Here is a 22,479-nt window from a genome sequence, read left to right on the forward strand (position 1 = left end):
TAAACCCACACTTGGTCAATGGAAAGCAAGCTCACGCCTGTGTAAAAGGCAAATGGAACGGGTTTATCAGCACAACAGTAACCTTTTGAAGGCTTACCGAGCCGCTCTGCCAGGCGTGTGTAGATGGGGTCTACTCGTCTCATCGTTTTCACCAAGTCTTTCTTGCGGAATTTGATTTCCACAGTCCCTTCGGGTTCCAGAACTCCACCTCTGAAACAGGAAGGAGGAAGATACTTTTAGGTTGTAAGGTAGACTGTGCTGGAAGGGGCGAAACGCCTCTCTCTTAACTGTTAACTCCAGACGCTGCAGATGTGGGAAAGGAAATTCTATGCCAGGAATTATTAGGACAGGGGTGGAAAATAAATCACCAGTCCTGCATTGCTCTTGCATGGAACAGCCATGTTTGGAAGGCAGTGACCGGCTCTGTCTCCCCATCGCAAAAGGTATGGAAAGGTGTACAAAGAAAGCAACTAAGATACCAAAAGGGACTAAAGATGGAAAGGCTACAGAGTTGGGGGCTTTTTTGTTTCAGAAACTAAGATTGCTGACAAGGTGAGGAAGCCTGGATCTTACATGTTGATCTAAACAAAGCTGGCAAAACTCTGGCTGATGGTTCATACAAACATCACCCACTTCCACTAGAGACTGCCCCACCTGCTTTTCGTATCCCTCAGTCGCATCCATGGAAAATACAAATGCATTGTACTAGATCTACGCGCAGAGCAATGAATGTTATAGCGCAATAAAACATACCAGGCCTGCATGTGAAAAAGCGCAAGGCCCACAGCCTTGCTGATCTACTACGCAGACAACGTTGCAGCAGTGATTCTGGGTTACTAAGATTAAGCCCCTCCCATCTCTTTCCTTTTGCCACCTCCCAAATGCCCAGTTTTAGACTGAACGCTCCTTAGGGCAGGTGCCTCTCTTCTTAATTTAGAAACTTTTCGAGACCATTCTTAACATGTTATATAATCCTTTTTCCTTTTACTGATGTCCACTAATTCTTTCGTGCTTCCAACTGCCTCTTCTCTAATTAGTTTGCTATTTGTCCTACTTTGTCGCACTCTTGTTGGTTTCCACTGCAAGAGAGAACAGTTCAAACATCTGAGCAGTCTCATAATTTATTATGTATACAATTAGAGAATCACACCTGATTTATGACCCCAGACTTCTCTTTGCTCAACTGCTCACCCTTTCACCCTTCCCTTCTGCAACTTTCTTAAAATGAGCTACATAATTTTCTTTCCATTGTATCTGAGGAAGTGAGCTCTGACTACATGACAGCTCATACTGGATTAAATGTTGTTAGTCTTTAAGTTGCCCCAGAACTTGTTTTGTTTTTTCTTCTTGTATCTGCAAAGCAAACAAATCGGTGGCACAATTATAACCACAACGACAAACACTGCAAAACGACGGGCTCTACTCTTCTTATGCCCTTTTGGTTTTAAAAGCAGGGCCGTCTTACTTTATCTGTGGTCACAGTAGACCCTGGTTTAGCAAGGCAGGCCCTACCTTTATGCCGCTGATGGCAGCCATTAGGCAAGCTACCAATCCAGTGCTTGAATCTCAGGGATGCTCACGATGGATGAGGTACAAGGGAGAAGACATTACCTGCTCTCTCGGTCAGCATACATCTCCATGTGTCGGGGGTTAATGGTAGGATCAATCACCACCCAGGAGCCCCCCCTCAGTTCTGCTTGGGGTGGGATGTAGACAAGGACAGGCTGCTTGTACTCCCGTAAGCCATCCACAATGTAGGCTCCGAATTTCAGCACCTGATCATACATGTCTGTGGAAAACAGTACAAAGGGTTTTTTGAAAAAACAGACAGCAAACCAACCCACTGTATTCTGCCTGTTTATTATATTTTCATACCACGCCCATTATCAAAACATCCTAATGCTCCAAAGTTCAAAGGAAGTAGTATTTCCACACACAGCGTGAATTTATGGGACTCACTGCCACAAGGTATGGTGACTGGGAACAAGCTTAGATCATTTTTTTACTAGCTTAGATCTTTTTTAAAAAATGGTTTGACAACTTCATGGAGGATAGGTCTGCCAGCAGTGGCAAGGAAGCGTTAAGAAGTAGTACACAACAGGCTTCTGTGTATTTCAACTCTCAGCACTTTCCAAACGTCCAAGCGATGTTTGCTTCATGCACAGAAAGCGAATCATTGGATTGACAATGCGCGTATCTACACAAGGGCTCCTCCGCAGATCGCTCTGCCATTTCAGATATGCTGGAATATACATCTAACAGCTTACAAAATGCAATCACAGATCAATAAAAAAAGTAGCCACAATTAGGCTCCTGGTCTATCAGAATCACTGCTTGGTGACTCTGGTGGGCAGAAACACTCCGGAGCGGAGATCTTCCACATCACTCACTTCCTGGCCCTTTGAACTGGAGAGGCTGGGGATTGAACCCAGGTCCTTCCGCATGCAAAGCCACAGCCCCTCCCCCATCACCTTTCCCACTGTGGTGACAAATATGAACAGGCGAACTGAGTGTTGGCACCTTGACCTGGATAGCCCAGGTGAGTCTCATCAGAGACTCTGAGATCTCATCAGATCTCAGAAGCTAAGCAGGGTCAGCCTTGGTTAATAATTGGATGGGAGACCTCCAAGGAAGGCCAGGGTTGCAGAGGCAGGCAATGGCAAACCACCTCTGTTGGTCTCTTGCCATGAAAACTCCACCAGGCATTGCCATGAGTTACCTGTGACTTGAGGGCACTCTCCACTCTTCCAACTGGGTGTTGCCTTTCAGGAAAGGGTACAAAAAAAGTTTGGAGGACCCAGTGGCTTTTCAGAGGCTATTCCCCTTCCTCCACTGTTTTTTTTTTCCTTTTTGCAATACAAGCCCCACCGGTTGACCTGCTGCAATAATGTTAGAGTGGACTGGCAGCAGCTCTCCCTTAGTTCTTTCCTACACTTGCTTCTAGAGAACCTTCCAAGTGAAACCAGGGACTGATGTTGGGGCCTTGCGTGCCCAAATTGTGCACACCACCCCTAAGTTACAGAGCCCCTTCTTCTATTAGGAAAGAGGGGCCGTAGCAAAACCAGAGGTTGGCTTATGAAAACGTCCTTTGCCATCCAGCTCCAATGCACCGTCCTCCCACATCTTGCCTGCCGACATCCCTTCCACCAGCATTAGTTGCCAAACTGTGGTCTCCATACTCCACAGACAGTTTATCAGTCACCTGTGCCACTGATTTTAATGGGACAGGTGAGTGTTGGGGCATTCAGAAGCAGACATGAGGCACCCCTTTGACCTTCCAAGAGCTTCCTTTCCTTAACCTGGTATGTGGTTCACTCCTTTGCAAGGAACATGACGGGTTTGATGCCGGCCACATCAGAGAACCCTTATGTTTGACGGCCCCAGTCTATTGGGGTAGATTAATCTGCTTTAAGCAGTTTTCAAACATATACATGGGTTGTGCTAAGATAGCCCAAACTCTAGACCAAACAGATAAAATTCTGCAGCCTGCACAAAATTCTGCAACCTGGCCTATAGCTGCTTGATTTTGCATGCTTTTCTTCTGAGTCACTGGAAACAGCAAGAAGAAATGTAAGCGACTTGGATCTTGTGAATAACCGAAAAGGCCAGGAGTTAGGGCCGGAGGGTCTACTGTACATGCAGAGGGACTCAGCACCAATCCTTCCCACCAGTTAAACAAGATCTCAGGGCAGGCCAAGACAACATGTGATAAAATGGACCAGTAGTCTAACTCAGAACACGGTGGGGGAAAATACAGCTTCTTGAGTGATAACTATTAGTATAAATTGTAGCATCACATTTATTTACACCCAAATATAGGAAATAAAAATGCATGTTTGAAAAAAAAGTAAAGGCCATTGTGAATTAATTTTTGAAAGGATTTCAAGGATTGCTTATGTGGTATCATAAGGTAAACATATTTATGGTATACAAAAACGCTGGAAGAAAAAGACGAGAAGAAACTTTTTAAAAAACGCCATCCCTAGATAAAAGCAAAGATCCTTATTTTTTTTTAAAAAGGGAATGACAAATTTATTGCTAATTAAACAATCACTTTATTATGTAGTGCTTGCAATAAACCACTTGAAGCTCCTTTCAGTTAATTCCAGTGTTAAGAAAATAATTGCTCGATTCAAATTATTTTAACCAAATTAATTCTTTAGGAGATGTTTTTGTAGTAGTGCTCCATAATAAAATAATTGCGTAATTAGCGTGGCATTTTTCACTCCAGCCATGAGCAAATATTTTATTCTGAAGAAGCACAATGAGCAAGAGAGGGGGGGAAAGACAGTATTTCCCTTATTTGTCACAAAAGTGAAGATCATTTAAACACACAAAAAAGGAGGCATGGAGATCGGGGGGGGGGGGGGAGATAAACCAAAGTCCCAGCTGAACCACAAGTATGTTATTCATGCCAATGCATAAAGAGCCCCAATTCAGTGGTTACTGGATTCACAGCCCCCATTCCCTACTTTTAGCCTCAGGAATCCTGTTTGGCTCCCTCACACTTAGCCCTCTGGTGATCTGTAAAAACTACGCTATTCCGGAGGACCTTAAATAGAGGAGCGTCCAAATTGTGCTCCTGTGTATCTTTTCCCCTCCACTGATTTTTTCCCTCATTTTCATCTTAATTTTATTCTGCTCATTTAGTAGACCCAGTTTTATAGGTTTTATATTATTTATTACCACTTTATAGTGTTTACACTTTTATTGCTTCTTGGCATTTTGGATTTTAGGGTGTTATTTGCTAATTAAAATATTTATATTCCGCCTCTCTGTGGCTCAAGCAGTTTACACTCTACGCTTAAAACAACAGCATAATTCATTTTAAAAAAATTAACCCCCTAAAGTGCCTATAAGCTCACATCCCATTAGATGTCCTAGTAAATGAGACTGCCTCCTGAAAACCTCCAAGTCTTGTGCCTCTCACACCTCCTCCAAAAGTCCATTCTACGAAGTAAAAGCCATTGCTGAAAAGGAAACAGGAGTCTATACTGCTTTTATTGCTGTCTACTGTATTGGGACATGCAGTTTCTATATTTTTCCATTTTCAGGTGTGCGGAAGCCATGGGATGTGCTTGTATTGGTAGAAGGGCAGGGTATCAATTCTCAAAATCAACAAACCTCCGCATTGTAAGAGTAAGAGTGCAATTCTAGGCAGAGTTACCGCCCTTCTAGACCCACCAAGTTCAAGAGCGAATGAATGAATGAATTTATTTGCAGTCAGAGACCATAGCAATGACAATACATCCTTATCAATCAATAAAATGATTAAATCCAGCGTAAAAATGTAAAGGACATAAAAAAATACATTTAGCATTTAAAATCTTGTCTTAAAATGTATATAGTTCTCTGGGAACCACAGGAATTCTAATATTTAAAACACTGACGTTAAAATAGTTAAAATCGTAAAAAGAGCAGGCGACTATGTATGGCTATTCTTTTTATTATGGGATTTAACCAAATAGAGACAGAATTTGGCTATTTGCCTGGAGATAGTTGGATTTTCATCAATTAGGAGTTTCTCCAGGCAGGCCTTATTTGCCTCTGCAATTGGTGTGTCTAAGAGTGGGGGAATAAACTTGTCCCTATAGACTTGATGGAAAGGACAACAAAAGAACGTATGAATAAGTGATTCCACTTCACCAATGTGAAGCATCTGTCCTCATATGGGATCTTTCTACATTTCCCTCCAATGACCATTGAAGGGATAATTTCACATCGGGCCAGGGTGAAAGCTCTTTTATAAGATGGGACATCCAAATGAGTGAGCTATCTGGCCATGCCCATAACATATCTAGATTCCCTAGGGGCCATAAAATGAGGAGACTGAGCTAGATCTCGTTGGCGCTCTATGTCTCTCACCCTTTGTTTAACAATAATTTTTGCTTGGTCACTGCCCTGAGTCAGTAGCTCGGCAGGCGAGAGCCCCAATCTTTCTAGGTTGCTCTTAACCATCCGCATTCACTTAGGCTGGTAAGGATCTTGGTTTATTAGAGGGAGAAGGCCTTTTTGATCGTTATATATCTTGAGCCACTGATAAACAGAAGATAGCAATATCTGGCTTCAATTCTCATTTGGCCTGTTTCTAGCCGGAGGGGGGCATTTGGCACTCCTGGGGGTACCTGTAAGACGGCAAGGATAAATCTGGACTGAATCTTCTTGAGAATTTGCAAATCTTCTCGAGAATTCGCAAATTATCAGCGGATATGCCCAAATTAATACCATATAGGAGTTGTGCAGGGGCTTTAGCTTGATATAGCTTCAGAATTCAAGAGTGTAACTGTGCATAATAAGCCAACACCTGGAGAGGACACACTCCCTAGTTGTTACCACTCTTGCAAGGTTTGTTCTTTTGCTCATTGAGCTCCTTGGGGCATGGCAATAGGTTCCAAGCACACAGAGAGCAAGAGTGCCTACTCAGGATGGCTTATTGCTTAACTGTTAAAACACAACTGACCTGTGCCACGTGACCCTTGGCCTGCAACTCTTGCTTAAGAGCAGGAGAAGTGCTTTCCTGGATCATAACCACAGGCCACCTGGTCTCACGTCTTTTGCAAGAATCCCAGCAGGCGCTAGGTGGCAGGGCAGAAATTAATCAACAGTCCACAATCTGACTTGCTTTTCTCACCTTTTGGGACAACCATCAAATGCAATTGAAATGAATGTAGATTCTTCTTCTATGCTACCCCAGTTCCACTTCTTTTATCATCTCCCTCACCACAAATTGCATTTTTACACTGTGTAATCTGCCTTGAGTCTCAGTGAGAAAGGCAGACTATAAATAACATAAATAAATATTAAATATTGTGAGCTCCTAGGGGCAGGGACCTGCCATCTTGCATTTTGCGAAGTGTCATTCACATTGGAGGCAGTAGGTACATAAAATTAATACCACCACCCTGTCGCCACTAGGTCAACTTTCCAAACCCCTGGGGACCAGGCATCTGGTAATTTTTGCAGCCCTGCTTTTAAACTCTCTCTCTCTCTCTCTCTCTCTCTCTCACCATTGCTGAATCTAGGCAATGTTCAAAACTGGAATTAACCTCGGCAGCTCAGCTGAAGCCCTTAAGTTAAAAAAGAAAGAAACCACACACACACACACACACACACACTCATGCACAAATACCAAGCCGTACATCCATCGCACTCACGTAAAAAGCCTCCCCAATCCATTAGGCGCAGGCTCTGCCAAGATACAAACAGGCAGGTAATCTGAGGGTTTTTCTTTTTCTTTTTTAAAGGTCTTTTCATTCTGGCTACAGTCTCTCATAACCATTCCTTTTTTATATTATTATTGTTATTTATAACCTGTCCAAGGGGGTGGGGGGTGGGGGAAATAATAAGTATAACATGAAAAACCAACTGAGAGCGACCCCATAGTGCTGCCAGCGAGGCGGTTTAATATCTCTGGGATTTGCATCCTATCAACCCTATTCATGCTGAGCCCGAGACCTCGGTGCTAATTTCGAGTAAATTTCACGCTTGATGTCTTGCTGTTGTGGGTCACTGGCGGTTCGTCTAAATAAACTGCCTCCCTCTATCTAAATATTCAAGGCATTCTTTTTTTAAAAAAAATAATAATAATTTAATTTTTGCATTATGTCGAATAGCCTGGCGGCTAGAGAGAACTCATTCGGTGGAAAGCAGCCTTCTCCTCTTGGTACGCCTTTTTAAGAACATCCATACGATTAAAAAGAAAAGTGTGTATATAAATATATCCACACATAAGCCCACATGTACGGAGACACTCACACGCAATGACTTAAATTAGACCTCCTAGGCTGACTTGTAAAGAGTTTTTCCACTACCCACCCCCTCCGCTAATGTCAATTCTCAACGTTGCAAGAGCCGTCTCTAATCTTTTCCTACTCATTACACACAATTTTGGAGTCATTTTACCCACTGTGCAGCCATCCCTTGGCGGGGTGTGTGTGTACATATGCATGTATTTGTGTTCTTAGGCGCACTGAGGGGTAGTATAATTATTTATTTTCCCTCCCTGCTTAATCCTCCCCCCTCCCTCCACACACACACCTTCTGCCTCCCTGGCCAGCCAACACCAGAATCTAAAGCGCCTCTCAAGGAGCGTGGAAAGACTGACACTCTCTTTACTTCTTGCCTGGGCTCCTCCATCTAGCAGCGTTGGGTACAGAGACCATTTCCTCCAATATATCCCTCCCAAACACCAGGCAACCCTTCCGTCAGGATTATCAGCCGGGGATGAAGCACTTTTTTTTGCATGCCACCATTCTCTGAAGCATTTTGTTGGATGTCAGACAGAGCGCTTTTTTAGTAGACGCTTATTCGTCAAACTCTCTCCTGAAAGATTGGCTAGGTCCACCAGGGCCGGCGCCAGAGGTTTTAGCGCCTGTGGCGGCGGGCGCGCACGCGCCCCACGGGAGGCGTGATGACGTCATCACAGATGTCATCACGCACCACAGGGGGGCTGGGCTGCGCGCGGACCGCCGAGCGCAGAAGTTGCGGGCTGCTGCTGGAGCAGCGCGTGGAGGCTGATCCGTGCGCCACCCCAGCAGCAGCTCACAGCTTCTGCGCTCGGCTGGGGCGGAGGAGTGCGCAGCGGAGCTGAGGTGGCTGGCTGCAGCAGTAGCTGTAGCCAGCCAGGCAGGCCCGTGCCGCCGCCGCCACATGCCCCAGCCGAGCGCAGAAGCTGCGGGCTGCTGCTGGAGCGGCGCGTGGAGGCTGATCCGTGCGCCACCCCAGCAGCAGCTCACAGCTTCTGCGCTCGGCTGGGGCGGAGGAGTGCGCAGCGGAGCTGAGGTGGCTGGCTGCAGCAGTAGCTGTAGCCAGCCAGGCAGGCCCGTGCCGCCGCCGCCACATGCCCCAGCCGAGCGCAGAAGCTGCGGGCTGCTGCTGGAGCGGCGCGCGGAGGCTGCTCCGTGCGCCACCCCAGCAACAGCTCACGGCTTCTGCGCCCGGCTGGGGTGGAGCAGCGCGCAGCTGAGCTGGCGTGGCTGGCTACAGCTGCTGCTGCAGCCAGTCAGCCAGCTCCGTGCTGCCGCCACCGCGCGCCCCAGCTGGGCGCAGAAGCCACGAGCCGCTGCTCGAGCGGCGCACAGAGGCTGCGCCCGGCTGAGGTGTGTGGCGGCGGCGGCGGCAGCAAGGGGCTGGCTGGCTGGCTGCAGCAGTAGCTACAGGCGGCCCTGTCATGCCAGCTTCGCTGCGCGCGCCTCTGCCCCCAACACCCCCTCCAGCGCCCCTCCAGTGCCCGCGCGCCTGAGGTCACCGCCTACCTGGCCTCCATGGGTGCGCCGGCCCTGAGGTCCACCCTATAATGTCATGGAGAACTGGCTTTTAAGAGACCAGGCTGTGATATGAAAGGTCCCCAGCTCAAATCCTGCCTCTGCCATCAGTTAATGGCTGCCTTTTCAACCACAGACACGCAGATCCCAGCAAAACTGAGCAAACTGGGATGGCCTACCCTACTGGATTGCGAGTTCAGAGGCATCTTAGAGACCAACAAGATATTCAGGAGTTAAGCTTTTGAAAGTCAAAGCTGCCTCCTTCCGGTATCTTCACATATCCTTCATATCTGAAGGCAGCTTTGACTCTTGAAAGCTTAAAACCTGAAAATCTCCTTGGTCTCTAAGGTGCCGCTAGACTCAGATTCTGCTATTCTTCTGAAGAATACCACAGCTATCGACCAGAAGCTACCTACTGGATTGCTGTGACATACGTGAACCACAAGGTGACATACGTGAACCACTTCAGAAGAAGAAGACATAGTTATTTTGTAGTTTTCAAAGCACTTCACGTACATCTTGTAGCAATCTTCATGACAGCCCTGCAAGGCAGAGCCTGTAGTATCTTCCCCATATTGCAGGCAGAAACAGGAAAAGGCTATTGTCATTATTAACTTTCATTAACTATTAACCAGCTCTGGCTAGCACCCTACTCCAGGGCCGTTTCCACACTACTTACCTTCATCCGGAACGCTGCGGAACGTCATGAAAAAAACGCGGAAGACAGCGTCTTCTCACGCGAGTTTTGCGCGATGTTGCGCAAAACTCGCGCGAGAAGACGCTATCTTCCGCGTTTTTTCTGCGGCCTTCCGGATGAAGGTAAGTAGTGTGGAAACGGCCCAGGGGCGGAAAAGATCTCGTACAAGCGGTGATGATCCTGTAACTTCTTCCTCTTACAATCATCTCCTGATTTCACTCCCGTCTTACCAGCAATTGCTCTCAATACTTGCAAACAGCTTTGAACTTGGAAAGGGAAGGACAGAACTAAAAAAACCAACAACCCTGGCTGTCCATTGAAACACCAGTCCCTCCCATCTTCGGTCACCACCCTTTATGAAGACACAGAGCGCCTTCTGTCCCGCAGAATGAAGTGACGGAGCCTGGTGCCCGAGGAGGTGCCAAGCAAGAGTCCTGTGTAGGGCTGATTCCCGCGCTCCTCAGAACCTTTTTATGTACTTGCCCACAAGTCCTAGAGTTTTTGTTCCTGAAACATTTATACGCTTGTGGCTTAATAGTTTTACGGTTTTACTACCGTGACAAAGGAAGGAGGGATCCCACCCAAAAAGGCTCTGCTGAGGATCACGGGGCCTGCAGGTACAAAAGCCATTTGAGGAAAGGCCTGCAGTGCGAAAGGGAACGGAGCAAGATGGAGTGAAAAAACCGGCGGCATCCAACCCCGTTTCTTTAATTATTTATTTTCACCCATGCCTGCTATGCTGGAGGTTGGCAGAGGAGTCACCCTCTTCGTCTTTAACATGCCACTGGACTTTTGTTCTGGTTTGCATTGCAGAAGCCATTGGTCCATTTCCACCAAACTGTCCCCAACTCCTCCGCAGACCTCCTCATATCGGTGCCTCCCATACACTGCCACGCAGCCTCCTGTCGTGCTTTAACTGCCCGTCCTTCCATTTTTAAGGTTTTGGAATAATCACCTTTCATGCCTCCAGAGAAGCCCCTCCAGTTTGCAAAGACCATTAGGGGGAGTCCTTCCCGGTTAAAGTCCTTGATCGCTTGTGCCGTCTTGAAGGCAGAATCGGGGAACCACACCTGGCCGGCCTGCTGGATGATCTGTCGCAAAGGAGAACATTGACGCTATTACCTAAGTAACCGTGTGTTAGCGTCGCTGAGAATGTGCAGTCATCCCAGTGCCACCAGCAAAGGGCTTGAAAGGCTGCATGAATCGTCATCTCACCCTCCAAAGTTGGCCTACATGAAATCACCGAACTTGGTTTTATATCTCTTGCACCCATCTCCCCTCAAAAAAAACATTAATTTTTAGAAAAGCTCCCACAATAGCATAGGTTGTGTTATGTCCCCGAAAGCCCCATGCCCGAGTCTGGAAACCACCCCTACCTTGGCTTCGGAATCTAGGTTTGCAGGATCTGCAGGAATGCTCAGTTCTACCGTTCTGGTTTCCACAGCCACGACACCAACAGATATTCCACCTAGCCTGGTAAGAAACAAAGTGAATCATCCCATAAGCCACCACTCACCAAACACTCGAAAACTACCAGCAGCAGCAGGGCACTTAAATATCTTATTTACACTTTATTTGACCAGACCACAAACCTTAATGAAGTCGTATTTCCAGAGAGACAACAGATACAGGAGAGGCACAAAGCAATATACAGATAATCATAATAAAAGCCATCAGTGACATGCACGGCTGAATGTTTTAGGCACATCTTTGCAACGCCAAAGGCAAAGGAAACGGCCTTCTTTAGGAAACAGGTTCCTGAATGCGCAAAGCCCCTGGTTCAATCCCTCACCCCCTGTCTCTAGTTCAAGGATCTCAGAGAGCAGGGGAAAAGGTTCCGCCTCATATGCTGGAGAGCCACTGCTGCTCAAAGCAGACAGTGCTGGCCAAGACCACTCAATGGTCTGACATGGTATAAGGCAGCTTCAGATATTCCAAACCATCAGCTCCTCAGCTGGTTAACCAGAGTCTGCCTGCTTGAAAAGGTTTAGGCTGCAATCCTAAGAACACTTTTCTGGGACCATGCTCAACTGAAAAAAAAGGGACTTACTTCTGAGTAGATCTAGAGGAGTTAGCCGTGTTAGTCTGCAGTTGCAAAATAGTAAAGAGTCCAGTAGCGCCTTTAAGACTAACCAACTTTATTGTAGCATAAGCTTTCGAGAACCACAGCTATCTTTGTCTGATGATGCATTTGACAAAGAGAGCGGTGGTTCTCTAAAGCGTATGCTACAATAAAGTTGGTTAGTCTTAAAGGCAGGGCTTTTTTTCAGCGGGAACGCGGTGGAACAGAGTTCCGGCACCTCTTAAAAATGGTCACATGCTTGGCAGCACGGAGGGCAATCTAAACTCCCCTCTGTCTGGAGATCAGGGGGCGGGGTCACTGGCCATGTGACCATTTTCACTGAGGGCAATTTAAACTTTAAAAAACTCCCCCCTTATTCCAGCTGACACAAAGTGACATCATTGTGCGGTCTTGAGTTCCACCACTGAGTTCCACCACCTCTTTCCCCAGAAAAAAAGCCCTGCTTTAAGGTGCTACTGGACTCTTTACTACTTCTGAGTAGATCGGCTTAGGATTGGTCTTCACCAATGGTTCTTCTTACGAAGGGAACTTAGCATTCTTTTAAATTTTGGCCCACCTGACTCAGAATTGTCTCCCTTGATTGGCAGCCGCTCTCCAGGGCTCCAGGCACAGAAATATCTTTTCCCAACACCAAAGCTCCTCTTTAACTGGAGACGCTGGGGAATTAACCTGCACGCCAAGCAGATGCCCTACTACTGAATGCCAAGCCCATCCTGATCCTCTACCACTCTGCGGCACAAACGGGCTTCACAGACTACCTCATCTGCTTTAGTGACCAAACCCTGAAAAGCAACAGAGAGCCTCTGCTAAGCTGGACATGGGTGAATCGATTTCAAACAAGCAGCAAACATTACGGGAGGCTTCCCCACAACCAAGGAACTTCCCTTCCCCTAAATTCCTGCTAAAACCTAAGATCAGATAGTTAAGATGTGGCTGGCCTGACCGGAAACAGGGTGCTGGTCCAGACGGATCCTTGGTCCAACCCGCAAGGGCTCTCTATTAAACGTTTACTAAAGGCAGAAAGTAGACTATTGCTTGGGCAGCCCAGAGAGTCAGTGATGTGGTATGGTGGCTAGAGTGCCAGACTAGGCAGAACCGTGACCAAATCCCTACTTCACCATGGAAAGTCTCTGGGAGACCTTAGGCCAGCAGCTCTCCCCCAACCTCGCCTACCTCACAGGGACTCGTGACCCTTCTTACATGCCCAGGCTAATGCCGATCGCCACCTTGGGGTCAGGTCGCAATTTTCCACAGGCCAGTTTGGCGAGGGATCCAGACGGAGTTTTGCCATCTTCTGGGCATGGAGCAGGGGGCCGCTGGGGGTGTAGTTGTGAATTTCCTGCATTGTGTGTGTGTGGGGGTGGACTAGATGACCTTAGAGGTCCCTTCCAGCCCTATGATTCTAATGATTCCCAGGGGTGGTTGTTGCGTGGATAAAATGGAGGAGAGGAGAATGGCAGCCCCTTCAGGTCTCCATTGGAGAATAAATAAAACAAAAGTAAAAATAAACAAAACCAATGATTTAGTTTTATCTCTGGGATTTTTCTTCTCTCCCTGATTTTACAGGCTTTTTTGAAATGTCACAGGTCACCAGATTTCTCCTCTGTGCTTGTGTTCTCAAAACACGACCCCTGGAAACCCCTTTGGGCAATCCAAGCAAGACTGCCGAGCCCCCAGGAGCCCGTGCCCGTCCTCTCTGCCCCCTCTCCCCCTGGCCCCAGAAGAAGCCGGGAAAGATATTGCTGCAGGCTCCATCTTAAGCAGCAAATGCTATCCTTTGTGCCGGGGTTCATGTGAGCTCATAAAAGGACATCTTTATCCCATGTATTACTATTATTTATTGAACTTAAAAAATGTGTATAGTAGGAGGGTGGGAGAGAGAGGCAAGCCTCTGCCAGCAACTTCTGTTTTCCATTAGACTTTATATAAATTTTTGTCAGGGATAGCCCAGGAAGATGCTCCATCTTATTTTATGGTACGTCCCCCGACAAGGTGCCAAGGTGTAATAAAAAAGAGACAATTTACAGCCAATGGCATGTATATTCCTAACATACATACAAAAAGATGAGTTTTGGCAGCACTTACAGCAGCAATCCCAGAAGAGCATATACTGTACGTGTGTGTTTTTTTTCCTAGAGTGCCACCATGGTTGAAACAAATTAGTCCTGTTGCTGGTTTAGCACACACACACACACACACACACACACCCCGAATCAGAACTGCCAGCTGTCCTGAAGGAGGAGGAAGGACCCACCCCCACCCTCTATAGCCGGCCAGAGGAATAACAATCATCGGATCATAGTTCCATTAATCTCATTCAAGCAAGAGTACCATTAAGAGAAAATCAGCTTGCCTGTGTATAAAACTGTATAAAAATTCTAACCGTCCAAATGATTTCCTCCCTCCCTCTCCTTTGGTGTCTTATCTTTTTAGATTATAAACCTGAAAGAGGTGGTAAGGGCTGTCCTTCTTAGTTGGTATAATCTGGTTTGGAAGACAATTATGGGAAACATGAGATACGAACAGGATTTTGAGTCCAGTGGAACCTTAGAGACCAAGAAGATTTTGAGGGTATAAGCTTTTCAGAGTCAAAGCTCCCTTCTGGTATCTCAAGAAGGAAGCTTTGACTCTCCGAAGCTTACACCCTGAAAATCTTGTTGATCTTCAAGGTTCCACTGGCCATAAATCCTGTTCTTCTACTACAGACCAACACAGCCTACTTGAGACAGGCTACAAACAAACATAAGCAGTAACTAGCTATTCATTCCAGATACTCATCTACCATAATTCTACCCTCTCGTTCCTCCAAGGAATTAAGGGTGGTCTCCCTTCCTCTGTTTTGTCCACACAACAATCCTGTGAGGCAGGTTAAGTTGAATGAGAATAACTGGCCAAAAGCTACTTACCTTAATACATATCAATACAGAGAGGGGACTTGAACTTATGTCTTCCAGGTCCTAGTCCTACAGGGACCACTAACACCACACTGGCTTGCATCCCATCAGGTTCTATCAGTGTTTTGCCTCAACCCAGTATGAACAAGAAATAAAATCCAGGGTGGGGCTGCATATGGTTTCCCCACCCCACTGATATACCTCTTCTTCCTTCCATAGCAATTAATAGGAGCACCATTCCCTCGTTTGGGGGGAAAATTGGTACTTCATTTGTATTGCTTCAATGTGCTTTACCCAGGGGAAGCTGGAGTTCCCTTGGAAGACCATTGAGAAAACAGAACACAGCTGCTTCCTACACACCTCAGTTCTAAGTGAAACAAAGAAAGAGACCAGAAGATGTGAAAATCAAGGCTCGTTTCCCTTCCTTACACTGCTTCTGTGCTTTTCTCAATCCACTTTGATGTTTTGGTTCTATGGGCCCAGCAAGACTGCTATAGAACTCTCTTTATAGGTAATATAATTGAAGAAGAACTTCAGCTGGTTGGGAGTGGAATCCCAGGAAATAAGCAAGTATTTCAGAACTAAACAAATCTTTCTCGCCTGGCTACTTTTAGTGAAACCTTTCTATTAGAACATGACATTCTCTTCCATATAGATTACAATACCAGGCTTCATACTTACAAATTGCTCATTTTTTGACCATATAGTGTGTGTGTGGGGGTGTTGCGGGGGAACTCTGGTTCAAGAAAATCCTAAAAAGATCATAGAATAAAAGCAGCAAGAGCCTAGAAGGTCATCAAATTCAGTTCTGGGTTCTATCTAACCCATCACTCTTCAAGTCATTAAATTCGCACTCTATATACAGCCTTAGCCTTAAGCGTTGGGCAGAAACTGGTCAGTCTATACTTAGGACAGTTGCATTCTGTACATACTAAGAGACACTTTTTGTTGTTACTTCATGGATTCCATGGTTTAGCCCTCACTAGTGAAGAAAAGGAGCTGGTCTGGTCAAACATAGCACAGGACTTAGTTGTGGTATAAGCAGGGCTTTTTCCCAGCTGGAACGCGGTGGAACGGAGTTCCGGCACCTCTTGAAAAATCAAAACTCCCCTCTGTCTGGAGATCAGGGGGCGGGGCCACCAGCCATGTGACCATTTTCACCGAGGGCGATTTAAACTTTAAAAAACTCCCCCCTTGTTCCAACTGACCCAAAATGATGTGTCATTGTGCGGTCCTGAGCTCCACCATTGAGTTTCACCACCTGCTTTCCCAGAAAAAAAGCCCTGGGTATACAGCATAAGTTACAAGTCATAACCATTCCAATAAATATATTTCTGAAAGGTGTTTGCTGAATTGCAGCTGATGGAGATATGGGCGAGGCTGTCCTCCTTCTAAAACAGAGAGGTGCATGGGCTGAAGGCTACATGAGAGCACATTGCCATGGATCCTAGAAGGAAGCTCTGCCCCTTAAGGTAAGAGGAACTGGCTGCACCTGCTCAGAGGTGAAGGTGGGGGTACAGCCAAAACTGCGACATGGTGATGTGAAGACCAGATCCAAAAATACTTCCAAGAGGATTCCCTCTCCCTCTGTTTACATCTCTGGATCTTTGCTCAAACTAAGCCCGCTTCATGGCTTGAAACCTGGGCCTTTATGCTTTTATAGAGTAGCAGCAAAGCTAAGCTACAAGGCAGGAATTTCCCAGTTTGAACCTTGCGTCCATCATGAACTCTCCCAGTTCTCTCAGGCAGAAAGAGCCAGAAAGTCAAAGAGCTTACTATGTGTAGGAGATTTCCTTTCAATCCTTTCAGGTAAGATAAAACAGCGGTTCTTTCAGAAAAGATAAAACAAGCAGCTCTTAATTAGCCAAGAAAATAAGATCCTTACATTCAATTTCTGTATGTTGCCAAGGAGCAGATAAAGCCCCAAAACAAACGTTCGGGGGTTGCTAGCCTGCCACCGTCTTTTTCCGCCAATAGTCCCATCATGAACTCCTCGGGGGCCTCAGGCAGGCCTCCAGCTCTGCTCCCCTTCGCACACGCATGGATACTACTACTGCCTTACTTGACAAGGACATCGTTCCCAAAAGATAATATTTGTGTGTGTGTGCACAACTGCTTGTTATAAAGCCTTACCTGGCTCTGCCCACCACAACTGTCTGAGCCCAAGGTTGCATGATTTCCAGAAAAGAGCCGTAGTCGAAGAAACCACTTAGCCACTGGCCCTTTTGAGCTACAAAAAAAAGGAGAAAAATATCAGGAGAAGCAAAATTACGCAGGAAAGGCCAACACACTGCAGAACGTAATTATCTTTCTTTAGAGGCATACCCACACTACCGAACTTGCTGTGTCAAACTCAGCACCAGTTAGGAGTGGTCTTCACCCAGTGGGATGGGATTGTGCACAATCTGGACAGGGTCTATCCATTGGCAATCCACAGTATAATGAACGGCACTCATCTCTTGGATCATTGGACTTTCTGGCTCCATTTTGTAGTTACTTTCCAACCTTTCTTCCCTTTGTGTGCGCACATGTGGGTGTATGAAATGGACTCTGGCTCACAGGAACTGCTACCACAATCAAATTTGTTACTCTGTAAGGTACTGCAAGACTCTGTGCTGTTTGGGGAATTAAAAGGGCATTTAGAGAGGACACAGGCTGCAGTCTGACATCCAATTTTAAAATGCCCGGCTTACACCCATGCCTGGCCTCTCCCTCTCCCGACATGGGGTGGGAGGAAAGAAAGGTGGCTTAAGAATGATTCTGGTGCCCTGTACATAGGGACACAGGTGCATGGTTTAACTGGACTTAGTTAGGTTTTTTTTAATATAAATTTTGAATAATAACAATAACAACACCAATAGATTGTGAAGTAAGCTTATAACTCAATAGACCAACCTTCAACCTGAAGTACCCCAAAACAGAAAATAAAGTAGTTACACAATAGAGTACTAATAGTTTCGATATAAGTCCTTATCTAATACCAACATATACAAATTTCAAAACCCAATATTTATAGGGGATAGAATAAACTTATTTAAGTGGACATCCTTATCTTGAAATCAGAACTATTTGGTATAACATTATTGGTTCTAAAATAAGCAATAACTGGATCCCAATAAGTTTGCATATGGACTTAGTTTTCATCACAGAAGCTGCCAAGGTACAGTCCTGGCTAAGAGTACAAGTTGGTGGTGGGGGAAAGTGGTGTCAAGTCATAGCCAACTTATGGCGACCCCTGCTGGGGTTTTCAGGGCAAGAGATGAACAGAGGTGATCTGCCATTGCCTGCCTCTGCATAGTGACCCTGTTCATCCTTGGTGGTCTCCCATCCAAATACTGACCAGGGCCAACCCTGCTTAAGCTTCTGAGATCTGATAAGATCAGGCTTGGCTGGGCTATCCAGATCAGGGCAGAGTACAAGTCAGCAGAAGGAAAATGAACTCTGGTTAAGCCTGCACTTGTGTGGTGGGTAACCCAGAACTGGCTCCGGCCTACTTTTTGTTCATACAATGCAGAAGCATTTATGGGAAAGGAGCTGGATTTATACACATTTACACTGAACTGCAGTTAAATCAGGCATCTGGCTGCAGGGACAGTGAGACCAGAAGGGAGGAACAGCAGGCAACACTTCGGGATTGCACACCACCAACTCACCCGTCGTCAGTGGCAGGAACGTCAGGGAAGCGCATCTCCTTGCACCCACAGGCCAGAGTGGGCCGGGTGAGAAACTTATCAAGTTGTGGGAGACTTGCCCAGGTTTACTCAAGTTTACAAGACATGAGGAGATTCTGTTTGAGCTGCATCTGGGACAGACCACCACCGTCTCCCCCCCCCCAGAGCTGCCTCTCTCTCTCTCTCTCACACACACACACACTCAGAAAAGGCCTTTCCTAGATACGATACTAAGCTTCAAACAAATTGAATGAAGAGATGCATATTAAGAAACGTCTGTCCGCCCTCAGCCATAACAGCCTCTTTAATTTGCTCGTCTGCATAAGAGAGCCATTTATCAGCAGACGGCATCATTTATTTTTAAATGATGGGATTCAGGGAGCAAAGGGAATTTGTCCGCTTTTAAATAAATAACTCTATGGGGTGGGTTTTTTCTTCTTTTCATTGCAAACATTTGTCAAAAGTCATTATAGGCACTGCTTTTTCAAGAATGGTTCATGTGCCTACATGTACGCGCTTTATTTTAATTTTTTTTTAGCACCTTACCAGAGTGCTTCTTTTTCTCCTGTTTTGTCAATAGGACAATGTGGATAATTTGCAAGGAGAGACTAATATTTTTGAGAAGGACCAACCTCTCAGTGTCAGGGCGCAGGGTTTGCATGCAGAGGGAACCAGATTCAACTTACAGTTCAAGGATTTCTTGCAGTAGATTCCATGGAAGACCTTCCTCAGCCTGAGACCATGGAGAGAGCAACCAGTCCTAGCTGGATGGATCAACAGTCTGCTTCGTATACTAAAATGGGGGTTATTTTATGGGGAGGAGCGACAGGCCAGTGGGAGGGCACCTGCTTTGCATGCCGAAGGTTCCAGGTTCAGTCTCCAGCATCTCCAATTAGAAGGTCTTTGAGACAGAAAACTGGGAAAGGCCAATAACTGAGACTCCTCAACTATTGCAACAGATTTACAGCACTGGCAAGATGGGCAAAAGCCTGACTTGGCTGTGGGGAAAGGACATAATGGGTGGGGGAGTACTCCTGTGCCATGAAGGAAGACATTGCCAAGAGCTGGCACATGAGCCACTTTGGTGTAGTGGTTAAGAGCAGCAGGACTCTAATCTGGAGAGCCAGGTTTAGTTCCCCACTGGAGAGCCGGGTTTGATTCTCCACTGCTCCGCTTGAAGCCAGCTGGGTGACCGTGGGTCACTCACAGCTTCTCAGAGCCCTCTCAGCCTCAACCACCTCACAGGGTGATTGTCCTGAGGATAACAATAACACACTTTGTAAACTGCTCTGAGTGGGCATTAAGTTGGTCCTGAAGAGCAGTACATAAATTGAAATGTTGTTCTTGTTCTTCTTGTTTTTCTTTGTCATATACATCTTCTTGTTGTTGTTCATCTTCTTCATCGTCTGCGTATCATTATCACTATCATTATTATTATTAGGCTGGAAAAGGTATAAAAGGCTTATGCAAAGAGAAAGAAGCTGGGGGTTAGATGTACCAGCGTTTAGGGGGTTAAATAAATTGAGCAAGCATCAGTGGGAAAGAGGGGCACTGCTGTGGTGCAGGCTGATGTGCTTGCAACACCCTGTTCAACACAGGTTCCCAGAGCCAGCATGGTGCTGGGAGACCCAAGCTGAAATCCCCCCTCTGCCATGGGAGCTTTCTGGGTGGCCTCAGGCTAGTCACACACAGCCTACCTTGCCTCACAGGTGTGTTATGAGGAGAAAATGGAGGAAAGGAGAATGGCGGAGGCCACTCTGAGGGGGTATGTGTGGAGAATATAGCATGAAGGAATAAATTTGTACCATAACCATTTAAAACATTTGTAACAAGCCTGTCAAGCCGGCTTGCAAGGTCAAGGTAACTTTAATAACAACAAAATGAAAATAAAAACTAAACTTAAAAAAAATGAAAACAATTTAATTTTAAAAAGAACAGCCACGGTGGAATAGTATTAAGAGGAGAAGTTTCAGTTAAATGCTCAAGAAAAATCAAACTGCTTTCACTTGATATCTAAAAGAATCCCAGCAAGTTACAGCTGGAGGGAACAGAACACAGAAGCTTGCATGAGAATCCCACGCCAGCCCACCTGAGCCCCTCCTAGGCCTGCCAGGTGCCTGCCAGTGGTGGGCAACCTCCCAGCAATTCAGTGATCGGCAGGAGGAAACTAGCTGCCCAGAGATTACCCACCATTCAAGTTGCCAGTCCCCTGCCCTCCACCCTTTTACCTGGCCAGCGGGGGGTAGCACACTCCTGGATGGTGCTGCCCATTCAGGCCCATTCGAGAGCGCTCCACAGAGACCCAAATCTGCCCGATATGGGCCAGATCTGGGTTGAATCAGCCCGATTTGCTGAATTGGGCTGAATCTGGCCAAATAGGGCCCAATCCAGGCCAATTTGGCCCCCTGTGGAGCGTGGGCGTGCCCCCAAGGTGGCCGCGTGATGATGTCACTTCCCGGACATGACATCACGCTTGCCGGGGGTGCGTGCACATGCGCACACCCACCAGCAAGGGGCCTGGCAACCCTACCCACCATTGGCAGGCACCCCAGGCAAGTGCCGCAAGCAAGGGCTTGCTTCTGCTCTAACCAGACGTAATGGCATCACAGCAGAGGCAACCAACCCCAAACAAAGTGAAACATTATGTTTTTGGCTGGCCCTGGCATAATGACATCATTTCTGGTTGTACTGGAAGTGACATCATTACATGGGCAGCAGGAGTGCAAGCACACAAATGGGGATCAGGTAAGTGCATGCACTCCCCCCACCCCCCCACACACACTGCTTGACAAGGGGACCTGGAGAACCTAGCTTATTGTCTGAAGAAAAGACAGAATATAAATGGAATTAAGCAAACAAAGAAGAGCAAGTGCCAAACACTCTTTGGCCCTGGATGGGTTTTGCACAATAGTGGTGCACCCTTAGATGCCACCCAAATAACTCTTGAGGGGGGGGGGGCGCATCAGATGACAATCCTGGGCTGCTTTTCCCTTGTATTCTTGCTGCATGACAGAATCTCTAACGGCAAGATCCTACGCCCAGTTAACCCTTTTAAGTCCACTGATTTCAACAGACTTAGAAGGGTGCAATTCTGTTTAGGATTGCACAGCTCGACTAACATAATCTCTTCCTTGTTGGTCCTTCCCATCCTGTTTTTCCTTCTCTTTTCCAGCCAATTCAAAAGGACTTCCCTCTCTTGCTATCCTGACAGTGTCTGACTTCACCTTTAAGCCTCTGCACCCCATTTTATATGTTTCTAGTCCTGTCCTGTCCAATGTTTGACTTCGTAAATCACCATAAACACAAGGGTATTTTGTACGTTATTGTAAAATCCAGGAAGGATGCAGGGCATCGCTCTTCCCCTTTTTATGGGCTAGGTCTTCTGTCACACTCCAGCATGACCAAGAAGAAACCAGCATTGTATGTATGTATGCAGGGCTTTTTTTCTGGGAAAAGAGGTGGTGGAACTCAGTGGTGGAACTCAAGACCGCACAATGACACGTCACTTTGGGTCAGCTGGAACAAGGGGGGAGTTTTTTAAAGTTTAAATTGCCCTCGGTGAAAATGGTCACACTGGAGCGGAGGGATCTAGACTCTCCTCTGTCTGGAGATCAGGGGGCGGGGCCACAAGCCATGTGACTATTTTTAAGAGGTGCCGGAACTCCGTTCCACCGTGTTCCCGCTGAAAAAAAGCCCTGTATGTATGTATGTCATTTATCGTCCGCCTTTCTCACTGGGACTCAAGGCGGATTACATAGTGTGAGATTAGTACAATCAGTATCAAGGACAATTTCATACAGTATCAAGGATATTTTAATACAGTGTCAAGGACATTTCCATTTAACCTATTTTTTTAAAAAAAATCTGTGTT

General features: G+C 46.4%; 1 protein-coding gene across 2 annotated transcripts in view; it reads right to left on the reverse strand.

Moving 5' to 3' along the window:
* Positions 1 to 22,479, reverse strand: part of ACACA (acetyl-CoA carboxylase alpha) — a 297,390-nt gene that overhangs the window by 33,158 nt on the left and 241,753 nt on the right. For both annotated transcript variants that reach the window (XM_055001998.1, XM_055001997.1), the window contains 5 exons: positions 17,071 to 17,167; positions 11,337 to 11,433; positions 10,916 to 11,051; positions 1,612 to 1,789; positions 98 to 210 (listed from right to left, as the gene is read on the reverse strand). In XM_055001998.1, the coding sequence (XP_054857973.1) occupies positions 98 to 210; positions 1,612 to 1,789; positions 10,916 to 11,051; positions 11,337 to 11,433; positions 17,071 to 17,167 (621 nt within the window). The remainder of the gene's footprint in view (positions 1 to 97; positions 211 to 1,611; positions 1,790 to 10,915; positions 11,052 to 11,336; positions 11,434 to 17,070; positions 17,168 to 22,479) is intronic.

The sequence above is a fragment of the Eublepharis macularius genome, chromosome 17 (assembly GCF_028583425.1).
Source record: "Eublepharis macularius isolate TG4126 chromosome 17, MPM_Emac_v1.0, whole genome shotgun sequence".
Lineage (NCBI taxonomy): Eukaryota > Metazoa > Chordata > Lepidosauria > Squamata > Eublepharidae > Eublepharis > Eublepharis macularius.